Source organism: Prionailurus viverrinus, chromosome A2, assembly GCF_022837055.1.
Source record: "Prionailurus viverrinus isolate Anna chromosome A2, UM_Priviv_1.0, whole genome shotgun sequence".
Taxonomy (NCBI): Eukaryota; Metazoa; Chordata; class Mammalia; order Carnivora; family Felidae; genus Prionailurus; species Prionailurus viverrinus.
Genome location: NC_062562.1, coordinates 144,578,609 through 144,595,896, shown reverse-complemented (window position 1 = coordinate 144,595,896; position 17,288 = coordinate 144,578,609). Strand labels below are relative to the sequence as shown.

General features: G+C 38.3%; 1 protein-coding gene across 1 annotated transcript in view; it reads left to right on the top strand.

Moving 5' to 3' along the window:
• The window catches only part of ZNF800 (zinc finger protein 800), a 41,069-nt gene extending 38,497 nt beyond the window's left edge, over positions 1-2,572 (top strand). Inside the window, exon 6 of the mRNA XM_047843298.1 lies at positions 1,628-2,572. Coding sequence (XP_047699254.1) covers position 1,628 — 1 coding nt within the window. The 3' untranslated portion in view covers positions 1,629-2,572. The remainder of the gene's footprint in view (positions 1-1,627) is intronic.
• The last annotated feature ends 14,716 nt before the right edge of the window (positions 2,573-17,288 follow it).

Here is a 17,288-nt window from a genome sequence, read left to right as displayed (position 1 = left end):
CTTGAAAGTTTGTAACAAAAATGCAGAGTGGAATAGAATTTTAGAATACATATTGTCTGCACTGAGGACTTCATTTGTTTAATAACCTTTATATTTGTTGATATTCTTTCTTGCCCCGTGCCAACATTTTAGACATTTTGTGTAGAAATTTCTTACAAGATTTATCATGTTACCAAAAACACACCCAGATTCTTTATCCAGAAGATAATGAATACCTTGAAGTTATGTATTATACCAAAATTAATATATTAAGTGGTTAAACATTATTCTTTTAGCTTTACTAGATCACTGGGAGATAGAAGGTAGTGTTTTGCTTTGTTTTGTATTGTTTGGCATTCCTTCTGATGCAGTAAAATCCACAGCACTTTATTTCATCTGCTAGCCCCAATTCACAGACTTAATCGATAGAAAAGTAAAACTGGCACCTTTTGATTTCCCGGTTTTGTGTATCTTGGGTGGAGCTGACTCCTAAGTGTGTGAAGGTTGTGATAGGAAATGACGCCAGGTACTTGCAAGAAAATACTGGAAGAGGGTTGCCAAACATTTTCTCATACCTCAGCGCCCTGCCCTATTAAAAGTTGCATCTAGATGCATAGTGATCTTGTATTTAGCCTGTTCACTTTTGATACAGTGCTAGTGTGCCGTCACTCCTACGTAGTAGTAGTCTGCAGAGAAAATTTGGCAACCCTGATTCTCACGTGTTTTGCAAAGTTACCATTTAAAATTAAAGTATGATTAAAACTAAATTCATCATCCTACTACGAGCGCCGACTTGGTCCATGCTGCCATTATCTTGTTGCTTATCACACAGGGTTCAAAATCCTTTCTTTTGTGACTCTGTTCTTGACAGCTCCGACCCATGGTGACCTCTTCCTTTGATGAACTCACAACATTTACCTTACCAGTTATTTTTCACTCTCACCCTGTGTGTTACTATTGCATCATTATTTAACTAGAGTGTCCCCCACGATTAGACTCTAAGCCCTTTGAGGCCCAACAGTTTTTCTCCGCAGCATGTGGGATAATGAATGAACGGATCCCCAGGCCTCTTCCTGTTTTCTGTTCTCCAGCTGTCAGTTTGGGTGTCTTTTCTGTCACCTCTTTGTGTCCTACTTTGGTCTAAACCTTCTATTGCTGTCCTCTTGGCTACTCTGGTTCTGTTAGTATCTTGTTTATGAAGATTATCAATGATTTTGGGAGATTCTTGGGCTAACTTTATGGGAATAGGAGGTGATTTTTCAGCTTTTTTTCTTAGGATCAATTTTTAAACTCTACTGCAAAAATTCTACCTTTTTACAATTATTTTTAATATTCATGTATCAAGTATATCCTAGGAGTCTATATCTTGGAAGCCATAGTTTAGATCTATAAAAAAGGAGGATTAACTTGAAGGAAAGAAGAGAAACATTGTTGCCAAACAGAAAGTTTATTCTCAGACTCTTTTGCTTGCTATGTTGCCTTTTTTTTTTTTATAGCCTCATGGGAACAGAGCAGGCCGAAGTGTAAGTAATTACAATATTGTGTTATATAAGTCACTGCAAAGTAAGGCTTATAGTTATTTTTTTTTTTTAGCCACCTGGCATTTTGTATATGCTGTTTTTTGAGCCATAATTCTGTTGAATTGCAGATGGGGACTCTAGAGATTTAGCATACCCTCATTCTAAAGTGGAAAAAGTTGAGGTAAGTGGTTGCACAAGGTCACATGTGTAGTTAATGAAGAATTCAGGAATAGAGGCCAGCTATCTCTTAAAGATTAGTAGGTAATAACACATACATGTAAAAAAAAAATAACAAAAAAAGGTACTATGAGGTGTTCTGTGAAAGGTAAGTTTTCCTCCTATCCCATCTCTCATTCTCTACCCCAGAGTCAAATTACCAGTTTCTTGGGCTTTCAAGAGCTGTCCTATGTATATATAACCATATAAATGTATACCTTCCCCTTTATGTAAATGGTAGCATGTTTGTGTACACTTTTCTGTACCTTGCTTTTTCCCCCCACTTTTTCACATGGCAGCATGTCTGAATTTTGTGGACACTGGATATTTTTATTCTTTGGTCCATGAACTTTCATGTTACTATATTGTCTATCATTTAAACAAATAGTTTTTGTTCATATGAATGGACAAATTATTAAATCATTTTTTGTTTCTAGTATATATTGAGTTTCTTGTGTGACCATAATGTAGTATTTCACATTGCTTTCAGAAAGAGATCATGGTTATTGATTTATTTTATGGTATATGTTGAAGTTAAAAGATAAGTGAAATATATATAATAATTATTACCACTAGTTACCAATAACAGCTGATTAGGAAATTTTCTTTTTCATTTGAAAAAGAAGTGACAGGTAGAGTTTTCAGGGAAATGATTTACCTTTAGACTTGTATAAAAATCTTTCTGGTATGTACAAAAATCTTTCTCAGTGCCAGTGAAAGGCAACAATGTTATAAATACCAAACCACAAATGTTTATTTTCTAAATTTTAAAATACCTTTTTTCCATTTTTTAGAAAGATTTTATTTGTAAGTAGTTTCTATACCCAACATGGGACTTGAGCTCACAACCACAAAATCAAGAGTTGCATGCTTCATCGACTGAGCCAGCCAGGCGCCCCTATTTTCTGAATTTTTAAATTTCCAACCTCATATGCAAATAACAGAAATAATTTTTCATTTGTTTCTCAAAATGGATTGTAACTATATGTGTTAATCTTGATATGACTCATGATCATCTGTATAAAAATGTATTCTTAATTTTGATCATTCTGGGTTTCTCTTGGCTAACTTATGTATCAGTGCAATTATTGCTTTATTTATTAGAGATTAATGGGGCCTAAAGAACTCCTTGATTTTAGATCTTTTCAACCAAACCATATCACAAAAGGCAAACCCACTAAAAAAAAAATGTGTCCCATGCCAGATGTCCATGATAGGATTTATAGAGGTTAAGTATTTATATTTGGATTTTACTTTAGATAGACAGTAATCCTGCATTCTTCCTAAAGGTGGCAGTACTTCTCAATGCATTATTTACTGAGTAATTCTGTTTGAAAACAGTATTAATTATAATTCCATTACTGATTGGAAAAAAGTTAATCATACTAAAAGTATATTTTTGTAATACTTTCACAATAGTTAAGATTCAGTAGTAGAACAAATAAGATTGTATTTTTGAGGTTTATAGCATTAGTGCAGTTTTTATGTGTATTATCTTCAAACCTGGACAGTTCTAATTGCATTCTGACTTTGTAATTCTTGGTGTAAGATTGAGAGCTAAAGTCTTGTCAAAAATTGTGATTAAGTCATGGTAGAACCTTGCTATGTTTCTAGGTCTCTCTTCTATGGAGATATTATCAGGAAACAAAAACTGACAAAACACCCCAAACAAAAACCAGAACCCTTAAATAACTGTGTATTGTGTGAGACATGGGAATTTTTTTTTTAGTGTTTTTTTTTTTTTAATTTTATTTTAAGAAAGAGCACACACAAGTTGGGGAGGGGCAGAAGGAGAGGGAGAGAGAGAGAGAGAGAGAGAGAGAGAGAGAATTTTGAGCAGGCTTCATGCTCAGCCTGCTGCAGGCTTGATCCCACAACCTTGGGATAATGACCTGAGCCAAAATCAAGAGGGGGATGCTCAACTGACTGAGCCATCCAGGCACCTGGGAAATGTTTTGATACTTATTGTTTGGTATAAATTTATATGTCTAAATTTTACTTGAATTTTTTTTCCTTAGGTGGCTAACTTATTTTAACAAGTGAAATAAATATTTATTGGTGCTACTAAAAAAAAAACAATCTTGGGGCACCTGGGTGGCTCGGTTGAGCTTCCGACTCCTGATTTTGGCTCAAGTCATGATCCCAGGGTCATGGGATCAAGTCCCATGTCAGGCCCCACACTGAGTGTGGAGCCTGCTTAAGATTCTCTCCTTCTCTCTCTCTCTCTCTGCCCCTCTCCCTTGCTTGCACTCTCTCTCTCTCTCTCTCTGTCTCTAAATCAGTCAATCCTCAATCTTGAGCCTTTTCTGCTGTAAAAACAAAGCTCTGAATTCACAAGGTGGTGCCCTGGAGTCTGGAGAAACACTATGTTTTGTCCTCCTTTTTCCATCATTTTCATTCCTAAATGGTTCGTGTGTGCGCACATGAGCGTGCGCTGTATGCATGTGCACGTGTATGTGTTTAGTATGTGTTTGAAATCACATAGCATTGTAGTTTGAAGATGGTGAACAAGATAGAGCAGGCCAGCCTCCCCTCCAGGCCTCACAGGTCACTTTGACATGGCTATTACTTTCTAAGGCTGGCCTTGATTATTGGTTGATCTAGCAAGGTGACTGGGTGCTTGAGAACTGTGTCATGTAATGAGCCTCCTAGATACTAGTGTATAAATATTACAGTGCTAGTTTTTTAATTTGCAGGGAGAGGTATCAGACGCACTGGCTTCTCATGTTTATGGCTCAGTGTATTTTCTCCAAACAGGCAAATCTACAGTCTACTAAATTGTAATCAGAAGGTTGCTTGATGGGCATTGAGTCAGCTCACAGTGACCCAAATCAGCAAGTTCTGGTAGTGTGATGCATTCATCTTTCCCAAGGAATATATTTGCCACTCAGACCAGATGTTCAGTTTTCAGAGCATCCTTTTTACTAGACCAGGCTGCAGACAGATGGCCAGCTTTTGATTTCTTGATTTCTTTTCTTACATAGTTACCATGGACTATCTCCTTTAGCACATTTTTTTCCATTGGAGTTTAATAAATTTGCATTAATACCTGTAAAACACTTAGCCCAGTGCCTGGCATACAGTAATTAAATAATAACTAATATTACTAAGTATAACTGGTGTTGAGTTCAGGTCACATTGATACTTGTAATATCAAAGTCAGTCTTTTGGGCCATTTCTTTAGATGACTGATCTGTCTCATCTTTTACACTTTGAGCTATTTTCATTCTTTATTCTTTAAGTCTTTTAACTCCTTAATTTCATTTACCCTTAATATGGAATCCATAAGCTAATTAGGACAGTCCTTTTTAGCTCTGAATGACTTTGCTACCATTTTGTTTTTGAGACTTTCTTTTTCAAGTTTCAGTTTTTTGCTCCCAACTACCTCATTCTCCACAGTTCCCCATCTGCAATGTGAGTCTATTAAAAGAGATGATCTTCAAGTTACTGCTTAGCTCTAGAATATGTATAATTTTATATCTTATTTGAACAGATGATGTTTCAGTTATAGCCCTTTCCCTCTAATCATGCTTACCTTCATTTCAAGCTCTGCTTAAATTCTTTCTCATAGAATGTAAAGTTATTTTGAAAATGGTAGCAGCATCTGGATTCTTAGAATAGCAGGATTGCCATGGAATTGGGAGGTAATGGTTGAAAATCCCAGAGGTAGAGGTATGATGGTGGTGAATTCAGCAGTTGACAGTGACGTTACAGGTAGGACACACAGCTGGTGAATCAAAATGTTTTGTATGGAAATGGGTACAGAAAGGAACAGATGAGTTGGTCACTGCAGCAACAATGAGCATTGTCAGCCTTCCCCTCTCCATCCATCTGGGGATCAGTTATTCTTTTAAGAGTGGTGGAATGGATTTAGGAAAACAGTGGAGACATTGCCATAGCTTTTTCTGGTATTCGTAAAAATACAGATTATGGTGCATTTTTGAAGCTGGTGGTCTCAGAACCACACTTGGAGCCAACAGACCTGGGTAGTTACTGTTGTGGGAGTTCAGAAAGTGGAGAGATCATTTCAGACTGTAATGATCAGGGAAAGCTCGTTGGGAGTGGCTTTGGTCTGGGTCTTGAGGGGTGGGAAGTGTTTGAATAGACGTAAGGAGGGAGAAAACATTTTTTTGATAGGTGAAATGCCAAGAACAAAAGCATAGAGGTGAGAAATAATCATACATGATAGGGGAGTGGAGTGGTATAGAGTTTCTTAAATATGGTCCATGAAAGAGAATTGAAGCAGTGCTTCTGTCAAATACCACTAACTCCAGAATTAGAAGAAAACGGATGCTGTGCCATTTTTGTTCAGCATGCAACTGGATAAACTATTGATGCCTCTCAGTGCATCAAGCTTCACGTTTTCATGTGCTCCCTGATGCCCTCAAGAAAGAATTCCATTTTAGGACCCTTTTTGGAAATTGGAAAGACTGTCAACAGTTTCAAAATAATCCTGTCTTTTTCTCTAATATTCAAATGGAAGAAAAAAAAATACTAGCACTCTGAGGGCAAATGTGCACCCATCATATCAGGCATACGTCATGGTTTTCCTGCTTTGATGAGGGAAGGCGAGCCACACGTGACTGTGTCTCATTACTTTCCGTATCAGCTGCTGTCACTACCTTTCCAACAGGTACTACCAAGAAATAGGAACAGAATATGATGTTTTTCTCTACTAGGCAGAGGTTTGCTGCCTTTCAAGAGGTCTTAATTTAATTTGAAAGCAGGGGAAATAACATTACTTGACTCTAGGTTGAAAGCCTTGGAGGAGGGGTTCGTGGGTGGCTCAGTCAGTTAAGCGTCTGACTGTTGGTTTTGGCTCAGGTCATGATATCACGGTTGGTGAGTTTGAGCCCCGCATGGGGCTCTGCACTGGCAGTGAATAGCCTGCTTGGGATTCTTTCTCCTTTTCTCTCTGCCCCTCCCACTCTCTCTCTAATAAATAAACTTAAAAAAAAATTTTTTTTTAAAGTGTTGGAGGAATTTAGTGTTGCAGTACAGAGGTAACCTTAACCTGACAAAGCGTTCTTTGGAATTCTGCTTGGGTTCTGTGTACCTTTGGGAGTCAAAGATTTCACTGCTTGTTGCCATGGAGAAAAAAGTTCTGATTATCAAAGAAGACGTATGTGTTGCTGAATCAAAGACCATATCATAATTTTACTTCAATAAGCCAAATATAATTGAAATTTACTACTGAGCAGTTAGAAGATTTTAAATTAATTTTCTTCAGGAAGCCATTTTTCTTTTACGAAAAATAACAATATGAGGGAGGTATAATCCTTTGTAAATACTGTTTTTTATATATTGCTTATGTTCAGGAAATCCGTTTCCAGTGCAGTGAAATAAAGTATATGGTGTATGCATTTCTGTGCATAATTCTGGAGGACAAAGCCCGTATCTTTAATCAGAATCTCAGACTGATCTTTGACTTTCCTGAAAGGCTAAGAACTAATAATTTAGCTAGTGTGAAGACAGTGGGATGCTGTGGATGAATCTGAGCAAAGGAATGATGGGAAATTAGAAAGCTCATGCGAAGAATGTGAGAAATAAAGCTTTGGCAGCACTGAAGGGTGATTTAGGGATTCAGATTAGCTCCAGGGTCTGAGTTATCCTAATAATCTGAAGGCAATTTTCTAGATAGAGCTTCTCAAAGGTAGGAACCCTCAGTAATCTTTTGGTCTTAGTGTCTAAGCACAGTACTGAGACAAACAGTACTCAAAAATGTCAAATTAAATAGACTCACTGTATGGAGAATGAAAGTTAGACGATAGCACCAAAAATAAATGCTCTTCCGTATCTGTATTCAGTCCTGTTTATGTTAACTGATTTGGTGAAAAATAAGGTTTTTGGAGAGGAAATGCTTTATAAAAAAGCTCATAAACCATCTTTTTGTTCAGGAACAGTTAGTTAATACAAACTTTTTGGCCTCTCAGGATTTGTTCTCTGTAAATTTTATTTCTGAAAATCTTTTACTAAAAGTATGCCTCTAGACATGATAATTTTATCCAGTACCTTTAGAGAGAAGGAAACTTGCAGTATGGTGTGGTTGAGTAGGCCATCACTGATTTAAGCACTATTGTAATAAACATCTAAACTTGGATTTGTTCATCATTAAGTAAAATCAACCTGACAACTCTGAGGTCACTTCGGCTTAAAATATCATTGGAACTTCTCTCTCTTAAAAATAAATAAACATTAAAAATTTTTTTTTTAAAAAGGGGCGCCTGGGTGGCTCAGTCGGTTAAACGTCCTACTTCTGTTCAGGTCACGATCTCACGGTTTGTGGGTTCCAGCCCCGCATCGGGCTCTGTGCTGACAGCTCAGGGCCTGGAGCCTGCTTCAGATTTTCTCTCTCTCTCTCTCTCTCTCTCTCTCTCTCTCTCTTTCTCTCTGCCCCTTCCCCGCTCACACTCTGTATTTTAAAAATAAAAAAACATTAAAAAAAATTAAAAATATCATTGGAACTTATAATGTATCTTGTATCAAATTAACAACACAGCCCTGGAATCCCGCCCCTATATTATATTAATATAATTTTATGGTCATCTTTGTGCATTTTCCTGGGACAAGGTTTAGCAAAACCCAGACTTCCTAGGTATTAATGACTGCTAAAAATTTAAATGTATTATAATGGAAGACCAAGATGTTTAGACTAGTTCATTGTAACATTTTAATTTGGCTCCCACTAAGTTCTTTGAAGTCAAAGAGACAATTATTGAATATGTTGTTAAAACGTTGGTATTCTATAAAACATTTGTTCCAAAAATATACTTGTTTTTTTCTGTTTTTAGTAAACTTTGTGTTCCCAAGTCTGACAAACCAAATTAGGTTTGTTAGAAACCCAGAAAGTTTTTTTCCCCTCCCTTTTTTCTGAAGTAGAAATGATTACTAGAGTAAAATAAGGTATAACTTCACAAAAGACACTGCCTATGGTTAACTGCGTAATATTTAAGGGACAAGCTGCTTTGTAATACTCTGATGTACTCAGTACCTTTCAGGAAGATAAACTACTGGGGACCATCCATTCATTCTTAAAACCTGATGTCCACTAGTTTTCTAAACAATACGATTATTTTCAGAAATTTGACTTGGGAGAAAGAATGGGAACATAAGGGAATAAAGTTTTATTAAGAGTATTGTTTATTATAAAAATAAAATATGCTTATTGTATACAATTTGGGAAGCATATCAAGATTACCTGCGGCCTCATCACCTGTAGATGACCATTTGGGGTTTTTGTCTCCATTATTTTATACACGTGTGGTGTGCTGTGTATGTACACACATAAGTATACACCTCTCCACACACATTACAAATGGGGATGAGAACTGATTTTTTCATTCCGTCTAGTATAAATACTTTCCCATATGATCAGGTATTATTTCCCAGCAGTATTTTGATAGGCTAATATCTACTCTAAGAAAGAGTATAATCTGACTGACATCTTACTGTTGGATATAGGATAGTTCCCGTTTTTCTTTAAATTTTTTCTCTAATTTTCTTCGCCTTTGGTTTTTTTTTTTTTTCATGTTATAGATACTGTACTGAACACCCTGTATGGAAATTTTGTATGTATTCATAATTATTCCTTAGGGGAAAATTCTAAAACGAGAATTGGGTCAAAGTACGAAACGATTTAAGGGTTTTGATAACGTTTTCTCTAATTGCTAAAACACATACGCGACTTCAGCCGGAGGCCGTTTTCCTCCGATCGACACAGGTTTCTGTGCGTCTGCGGGACGGACAACCTGTTGGGCGGAAATGGCATCGCGCGGAGTTCGGGTTTGCGGCGCCCGGATTAGCTGGGAGGAGCCGGCGCGTGTGTCCCGTTTCTAACCGGCGTGTCTTTGTCTTTCTCCATGGGGACCGCTGCCGCCCGTGCGGGCCGAAGCCTCGGGAAGCCGTCGCCCCGCAGCGCCGCCGCCCTGCGCCCCGCCGCCCCGGGGAGCCGCTGCCCGCCCGCGGGCGCCGTCACCACGCGCCAGGCCGCCGCCAGCTGCCGCGCCAAGCTCCGCGGCGGCGCCGCCCGGGAGCGCCAGCACGCCGCCCGCGGCCTCGGGAAGCCCGCGCCGCCGTGAGCGCCGCCGCCCGGCCACCGGCGGGACCACGCCAGCGCTCCGCACCGCCCGAGTACCTCAGGCGCCCCCGCCGCGTCCCGCCTTCTTCCCCGCGCGCCCTGCAGACCGTCCCGGGCTCGGGCAAGTCCGCTCCGACGGCAGCGAGCTCCGCGGTGTGCTCAGCTGTTCGCAGACCTCCCTTCACGCGCTCGCTGTGACCGAACCTGGCTCGCCTCACAACTCTTGCCCACGAAGCCCCTCAGGAGGACCGTGTGCCTTAGGGCCGGCGGGTCGGGAGGATGGCCTCCTTGCTAGTGTTTGCTGCTCTCCGAGCGTAACTTCCTCATCCTGCCAAAACCCCGGCTTTTTTTTTTTTTTTTTTTTTTTAAGAATCTTCCCACTGGACAGTAGCAACCTCTTTCCCTCCTTGTAATTTATCCACTTCCTAGGCAGTTTCTTTCGTTATTAGTTCTTCACAGGCCAGCTCCCGCTTTAGTCTTCTTCACCTCAAATCCTATCATCAACAAGCTCCTCCCCACCCCTGCCCCCCTGTCTGCCAGAGATTGGTTTAGTAAGTGTGCAAATCCCCGATGATTGCGGGGTCACCGACACAGTCTGGAGTGTGTAATGCGTAACTGTGGTTGAACTCGAACTCCAACATCCTTGTAACTTCCCTCCTCGTAACTTCATCCCCAGTGACCATTCCCCTAGGAATCAGTCCTTGCCCCCGTGGTTCTAGACTGCATCCCGGGAGATCCGCTACCGGGTTTGCACTGAAGCCATGCTCCTCCTGGCTACTCCCAGTCCCTAACCGAGTCTCGTGTGGGTATTGGTGATGGTCCATTCATGTGACATGCAGGACTCCTCTAAGGAGCAACTTTGTCTCGGGGACTCCTCAGCAGCCTGGTTGAACTTTCTTAGAACCGCGCTGCATGCAGTCTAAGGCTCTTCTTGCTGGATCCCCTTCTCCTTTCATAGGTGTCAGACTTGCATTATGGTGTGAAGTCCTTCCCCTCCCTGCTCCTGTTTCCTTACCTTTCTCCTTCACAGATGTCCCCTCAATAAAACTCTTGCAAATTGAAGCCTGCCTTGGTGTCTGCTTCTAGAAGGACCTGAGCTAACAGGTTATCAGACATTCCACTCTGATCATCTTCCTATCCTTCTGGATCCCTTGTTTACTGACAGCTAATTCATTAACTTCATTTTCCCCACTATCAGCCCCTGTTCTAGATTCACTTCCTTCCTTGTCTAGCCTGGATGCCACGGTCCATCATTATAATCCTTGAAATATAGTGCTCTCAGCAATCTTTCACCTCAATTTCTTCCAATTTACTTTCCCTGTAAACTCCCAGCTCTGGACAAACTTTACCATCTGCCTTCCATGGGCTTTATTGGGACAACTGAACATTTTCTTTAAGAAAATCACACAATGCAGTTAGTTTCACTTTCAACTCATGATTTCCAACCTCAAATTGGTGCTGTTGTTCCCACTGTAGTTTCAGTTTCCCACTTCTAATGCATATACCTTTTCATCTCTCCTCAAATTTTCTGATCCCTTCCTACCTGTTTACTTCAAACAGGTTTTTATTGCATAAAAACCTCCTCATCTTCCCACCACAAAACCCTCCTACCCCCCAACCTCCCAACCCAGCTACCTTGGTAACCTCCTCCTTCCTTTTTGTGACTATGGAGGAAATTTCAAATTCCAGCTCCTCTTCTTGTGCTCTGGATCCCATTCCCTGTCGCCTTTCCAAGGACTTTTCTCCTTAGGTTTTCCCCTCTCTTCTATATCATCAGTCCCTGTCTTGAATGGATCATTCTCATCTCCCTGCAGACGTGTTCCAGCGTCCAAAATCTAAACCACGTCTTTCCCACCAATAGCCATTTCTCAGCTCTCCTTCGTAACCAAACTCTGTGGAGTTATCTTTATATGTTGTCTTCATCTAATCTTCCAATTGCTTTCAATCCACAATGTGACTCCCCCTGTCCCACCACTGAAAGTGTCCTTGTTAAGATTACCAGTCACTTCCGTGTTATCCTAACAAAGGAGGATACCTTTCTGTCCTCACCTTGACCACTCTCTGCTTTTTAAATGTTCTGTCTCATCTTGACCACTCTCTGCTTTTTAAATGTTCTGCCTTCTTATCCAAGGCACTATTGTCTCCTGGTTTTCCTCCTCCTTCACTGATCAGTGTTATACTTCTGCCTGGCTTTGAGAAGTTGAGGTCTCTCACCTCCATTCAGCTCCCTCTTTTCTTTCCATGTACTTTCTCAGGACAGTCTTAACAATTTCCATCCACTTAAGCACTGTCTTTGTGCTAAAGGTTTCAACTTTGTTTCCCCCCTTGACCTGTAAGTTCTAGACTCATATCTAGTTGTTTGCTTAATATCTTCCTTTGGATGACTCAGATCTTTCAAACTTAACATGTCCAAAATCTAATTCCTCATTCTCATCCCAAACCTGTTTCCCCTCACCTTCTCTATTGCAGTAAATAGCACTGCCATCCAACAACCAAGCTCGAAACCTAGGAGTCATCCTTGATTCTTTGATGACTTCTTTTTCACATCAAATAGGCCAGCATAATCTATCAACTTCATCTCCAAAATACACCTTTAATCTGTCTGCTTCTTTCCATTTTCAATGCTAGTATTTAATCCTGATGAGTATTTTTTCTCGATTACTGTGATAGCCAGTCATACCTATTCTCTCTGCTTCTACTCTTGACCCACCACCCACTTCGGCACATTCTTGGTAGAGTGGAAACAATGATCATAACTTGAGTTGAGTAAATTGTTGCTCACAGGATAAAAGCTAAACCCCCTGCCATGGCTTACAGAGTGCTGTGTGAACTGACCCTTACTGTTCTCTCCACCCCCAACCATGCTCCCCTCTTTATTGCCCACTGTGATGCAGCTGCACTGGTTCCTCCAACATGCCAAGATCTATTTTGCACCTCAGGGGCTTAGGAAATGCTGGTATCTCTGCTTAAGCTGCTCTCCTTGGCTATCCTTTATGTGACACTTAAATACATCCTGAGAAAGCCCTGCCCACAGCATTGCTTGAAAGTAGTCCTCACCACTCTTCTCCCAGTTTTTTATTTGTTTCCTTCATTACTCAATCCCTTTTCTCAATTTGTAACTTTATTTATTTGTTTATTTACTTTTTGTATGTGTGTCTGTTTCTCATTCTGGAATGAATGAGGGAAGAGACTGTGTCTGGATGTCTAGATTCTTCAACACTGTATGTCCAGCCCCTAGCACAACTTGGCACATATCAGATGCACAATAAATACCTGTTGAAGGAACAAATAAACACCTTTGCTAATTTTTTGGTTGGGAGTTCACTTTTTATTGATTTCTAAGAGCTCTTTATATATTAAAATAATCAACTATTTGTTCAATATGCTGCAGACATTTTGCCCCTTGTCATATATGTACCAATTTAATTCATGATGTCTTTGATATATAGAAATACTACATTTTCCATTTAGATAAATCTATCTTTTCTTTCATGATTTCTGCTCTTGGTGATATGTTTTAAAAAAGTCTTCTCCATCTCAATGTTATATAAATATTTGTTTATGTTTTCTTTTCTCTTAATTTTTAAAGATTGAAATCTTTACTCCAAATGGAATTTATTTTTGATATAGATGTGATTAAGGCTCTAACTATTTATTTAGTTGTTGCATCATCGTTTATTGAAAACTCCCTCTTCCATTGTTTTAAACCACATTTACCAAATATTAAATTCTTAAATACACTTGGAGTGTTTTCTGGATTTATTGTTTGTTTGTTGATTGCCTGGTAGTCTTCTCTATTCCCGAGCCATGCTGTTTTAATTACTGTCATTTCATAATTTGCCTTATTATGTGATTAACTTTTTAATGGGGCAAACGTTACTCTGGGGCAAACATTACTCTTCTTTTTCAGCTCTATTTGTGCATTTATTCTTTCAGATAAACTTTAGCTGTCTTTCAGTCAAGTTCCAAGAGAAATTCTATTAGCATTTTGTTTAGAATTGCTTTAATGTTATAAATTAATTGGAGGAAAATTGCCATCTTTGTAATATTAATTTCTCCATTCAGGAACTTGTCACATGTCAAGGTTGTTGAAGGCTTCCAAGGTATATACCAAGGTATACCAATATACCAGTATACAATATACCAAGGTATATTCCTTGGTAATTTTGTAGGTCCTCCATATTTCTTGTTAATCATTAGATATGCCATATCTTTGTTGGGGTCATTTTCTCTTTATGTTTTATAACTGGTTGCTCCTTGGAGGCTCAAGCTATTGATTTTTGGTAATTCTTTTGAACTCTTCCATTAATCCTCCTAGTTGATTCTCTTCTAAGTAGACAATCATTTGAAGTGTAATTAATGATAATTTTCTCTCTTCCTTTACAATATTTATACCTCATATATTAAATAAGTGATGGTATTAATTTTGCTTTTATTCCTGACTTTTGAGGAATGTCATTAGTATTTCACCACTTTTAATGTTAGCTGTTGGATTGAAATAGAGGTCTCCATTAGGTTAAGGAAATGGTTTCCTGGCTCACATATGCTAAGCATTTTATTGAAAGTTGTTGAATTATATTAAACATATCCTGGGAAACTAGAGATGATCATATGGTTTTACTTCCTTGACCTATTATTACAATAAATCATATTAATAGATTTCTTAATGTTGGATTATTTCTGCATGAGATGCTTCCTATTTCATTATGGTGGGCTTTTTCCTCTTTCAGTATAATATAATAATGTTGAATTCAGCTTCTTACATTCTATGTAGGATAATTGCATTTATATTCATGGATAAGATTGGATGGTAGTTTTACATTTTTTAATTCTATTTTTATCAGCTTCAAAAAATCATCTTCTCTGCCCTAGATTAGTATAGAGTATAGGAATAGCTTATTCTTTGAGGATTTGGAAGAACTCACCCATAGTACTGTTTAGACTCCAAACTTTTTTTCAGGGTAGGTGAGTGGAAGATTACTCTGAAAACATTGAAGTTTTTCTTCCATAACTTTGGCCTAGGGAGGTTAACTACTATTTCTTGAGTATCAATTTAAAAAATAATATTTTTAGAGAAAATAATGCATTTTCATAGAATTTTAAAATCAGCAGACTTTTATATATAATTATTGCAATTAAAAATATTTTTCTCTATATTTATAGTTATAGCTCCTTTCTCATTTCTAATTTTTTAGCTGCATTTTTCTTTTTTTTATTAGACTTGCCAGTCTTTTAAGTGAACCAACATGTAGCTATGTCATAAATTCTATTTTGACTATTTTTTACATCAGTAATGTAACTTTTACTCTTAATTAATTCCTTCTTTATTATTTTCTTAAGTTTGTTTTGTTTTCTTAATGTTTCTTTGTAATTGATGACTTAGTTCATTTATTTTTATTTCTTTCTTATTTAATAATATGATATATAAGGCTATAAATTTACCTGTGAGAACAGCTTTGACTGCATCTCAAACGTTTTGGTATGTAGTCTCTTAATTGTTGCTGTTTTAAAATAATGGATTATAATTGCTGTTTTTATTTCATTTTTGACTGGTGTTATTTAGGATAGTGTTGTCAGGTTTTGTTTTTGTGAATCCTGATTTCTTTTTAATAAAGAGTAAATTTATTAATATTTATGTTGCTATTTTAATAAAGAGCTAACTTTGTTTGGAAAAAGTGAAGATATCTGTGAAGTGGTCTTATCTGAAGTTATATGCAAGCATTACCTAGAGTTCCTTCTTACAAGATCCTCCCCAAAGCTCCCAACTAGTGGTGTCTATACTAATTATTGACAAGAGGGATTTTGCATACTAATACCAATAATTTACTGGAATTGTGATTTCTCTATAATGTCCTAGTTACTCACATAAAAGGCAAGAAAGAGCTTTCAAAATATTTATTGAACCCCAAATCCTCATAATATGGAACTTAAATGATCATTTAATAATTAGAGAAACTCATTATCAAAGTATATGAACTCAAGAAGGATTTGAAAACTGTGAGTATGGAATTTGTCACAAAATTTTGGCATTAAGAACAATTTTCCTTTGGACTTGGAAAAAGTAATTTAAAAAACATTTATTTTATAATTACAAATGAGATATATGTACATAAATAAAAATTATCTGCAACTCTATCACTCAGAAAAAAACACTGTTAACATTTTTTATATTTTTTTCTAGGACTGTTTCTGTACATTGCTCTTTCTTTCTTTTTGATAGAACTGGGATCATATTCTTTTGCATCTTGGTTTTGTGTCTTCACTTGTTTTTTGTGAGAACTTTCCTATGCTATTGGAAGTGTAGATGATTGGGAATTAATTTATTTCACTATTAGCAGTATAAGGATTGGGGTCTTCCTGCTGTGGTTTCCACTGCCCAGACTGCTTGCTTTTCCAACCTGGTCTTTGAAGACTCTCCTGGTAGTCTTCTATGTAATTTCTTTGTTTTTAAAACTGGAATGAGTAGTTTCTGTCACTTGCACTCAAGAACTCTGACTGATAATAAGGTTTTGTTTTGATTGATAGCATTTTCAACATTCTTGTGCTGAAAGAAATCTCACGCACGTGTGTGCAGGCATGTGCATGTGCGTGTATGCATACACCCACACCCACACACCCATACTAATTTGGGGGAATATTGCCCATTTTATTGGTGTATCTGGAGGTTCACGGCCATATTCTTATACTGAAGGCTCTGAGAAGTTCTGCATTAAAGTAAAAGGTTTGCTTTAAAAGTATGTATTTCAAACATTTCATTATAGAATACTTTTGTTTTAAATAGAACTGTTAATATTTTTTATAAAACTTCAGGAAATACTGATTTTGTTTATTAGCTAACAACATTTTGATGGCACTTTCTCTTGGCTTCCACACAGCAGTAATAATTGAATTAGTATGGATAGTATAATTCTCAATTGAGTTAGAAAATAGGACAAGTTTATTTTCTGGTGCCTTTATTGTTGTGTATGAAGGAGGTAGTCCCAGCTAGGCCTGAGGATCTGATCTCAGGATTGCCCTCAGATCCAGGTAAGAGAGGCCTCTGTTTTGGGAGTCTTGCTTTACAGGGCCCTTGTTCGGTTACTCTTACTTTGCCAGGACAAATGAGTCTGGGGAGCCAAGGGAATATGCCCACCTGGACTCGGAGTCCTCTTCTGTAGAGTATATTCTGGGTGCCCGGAACTCCAAAGTCTCAATCCACACAGCTATCTGGAGCTTCTTCAGGTCCATCCTGTTGTGCCATCAGTTAAACGCTCATAGGGCCCAAAAGTGGCCAAAGGATGGCATTTGCAGGGGTGTGGACACAGCTTGGTTCTGCAGGCTGGAGAGTCCATACAGGTGCATGTGAGGCCCCGCACAGTGTGGGATGCAGCTGGGACTGTGGGATAGGGACCGGTTATGACTAGGCCACCGTGCTCCAGCATGGGACTCTGAGGAATCCAAGAATTCTTGATTTAAATGTGGTCTTCTAGGAAATTATGAAGATATATGTGTGAGCA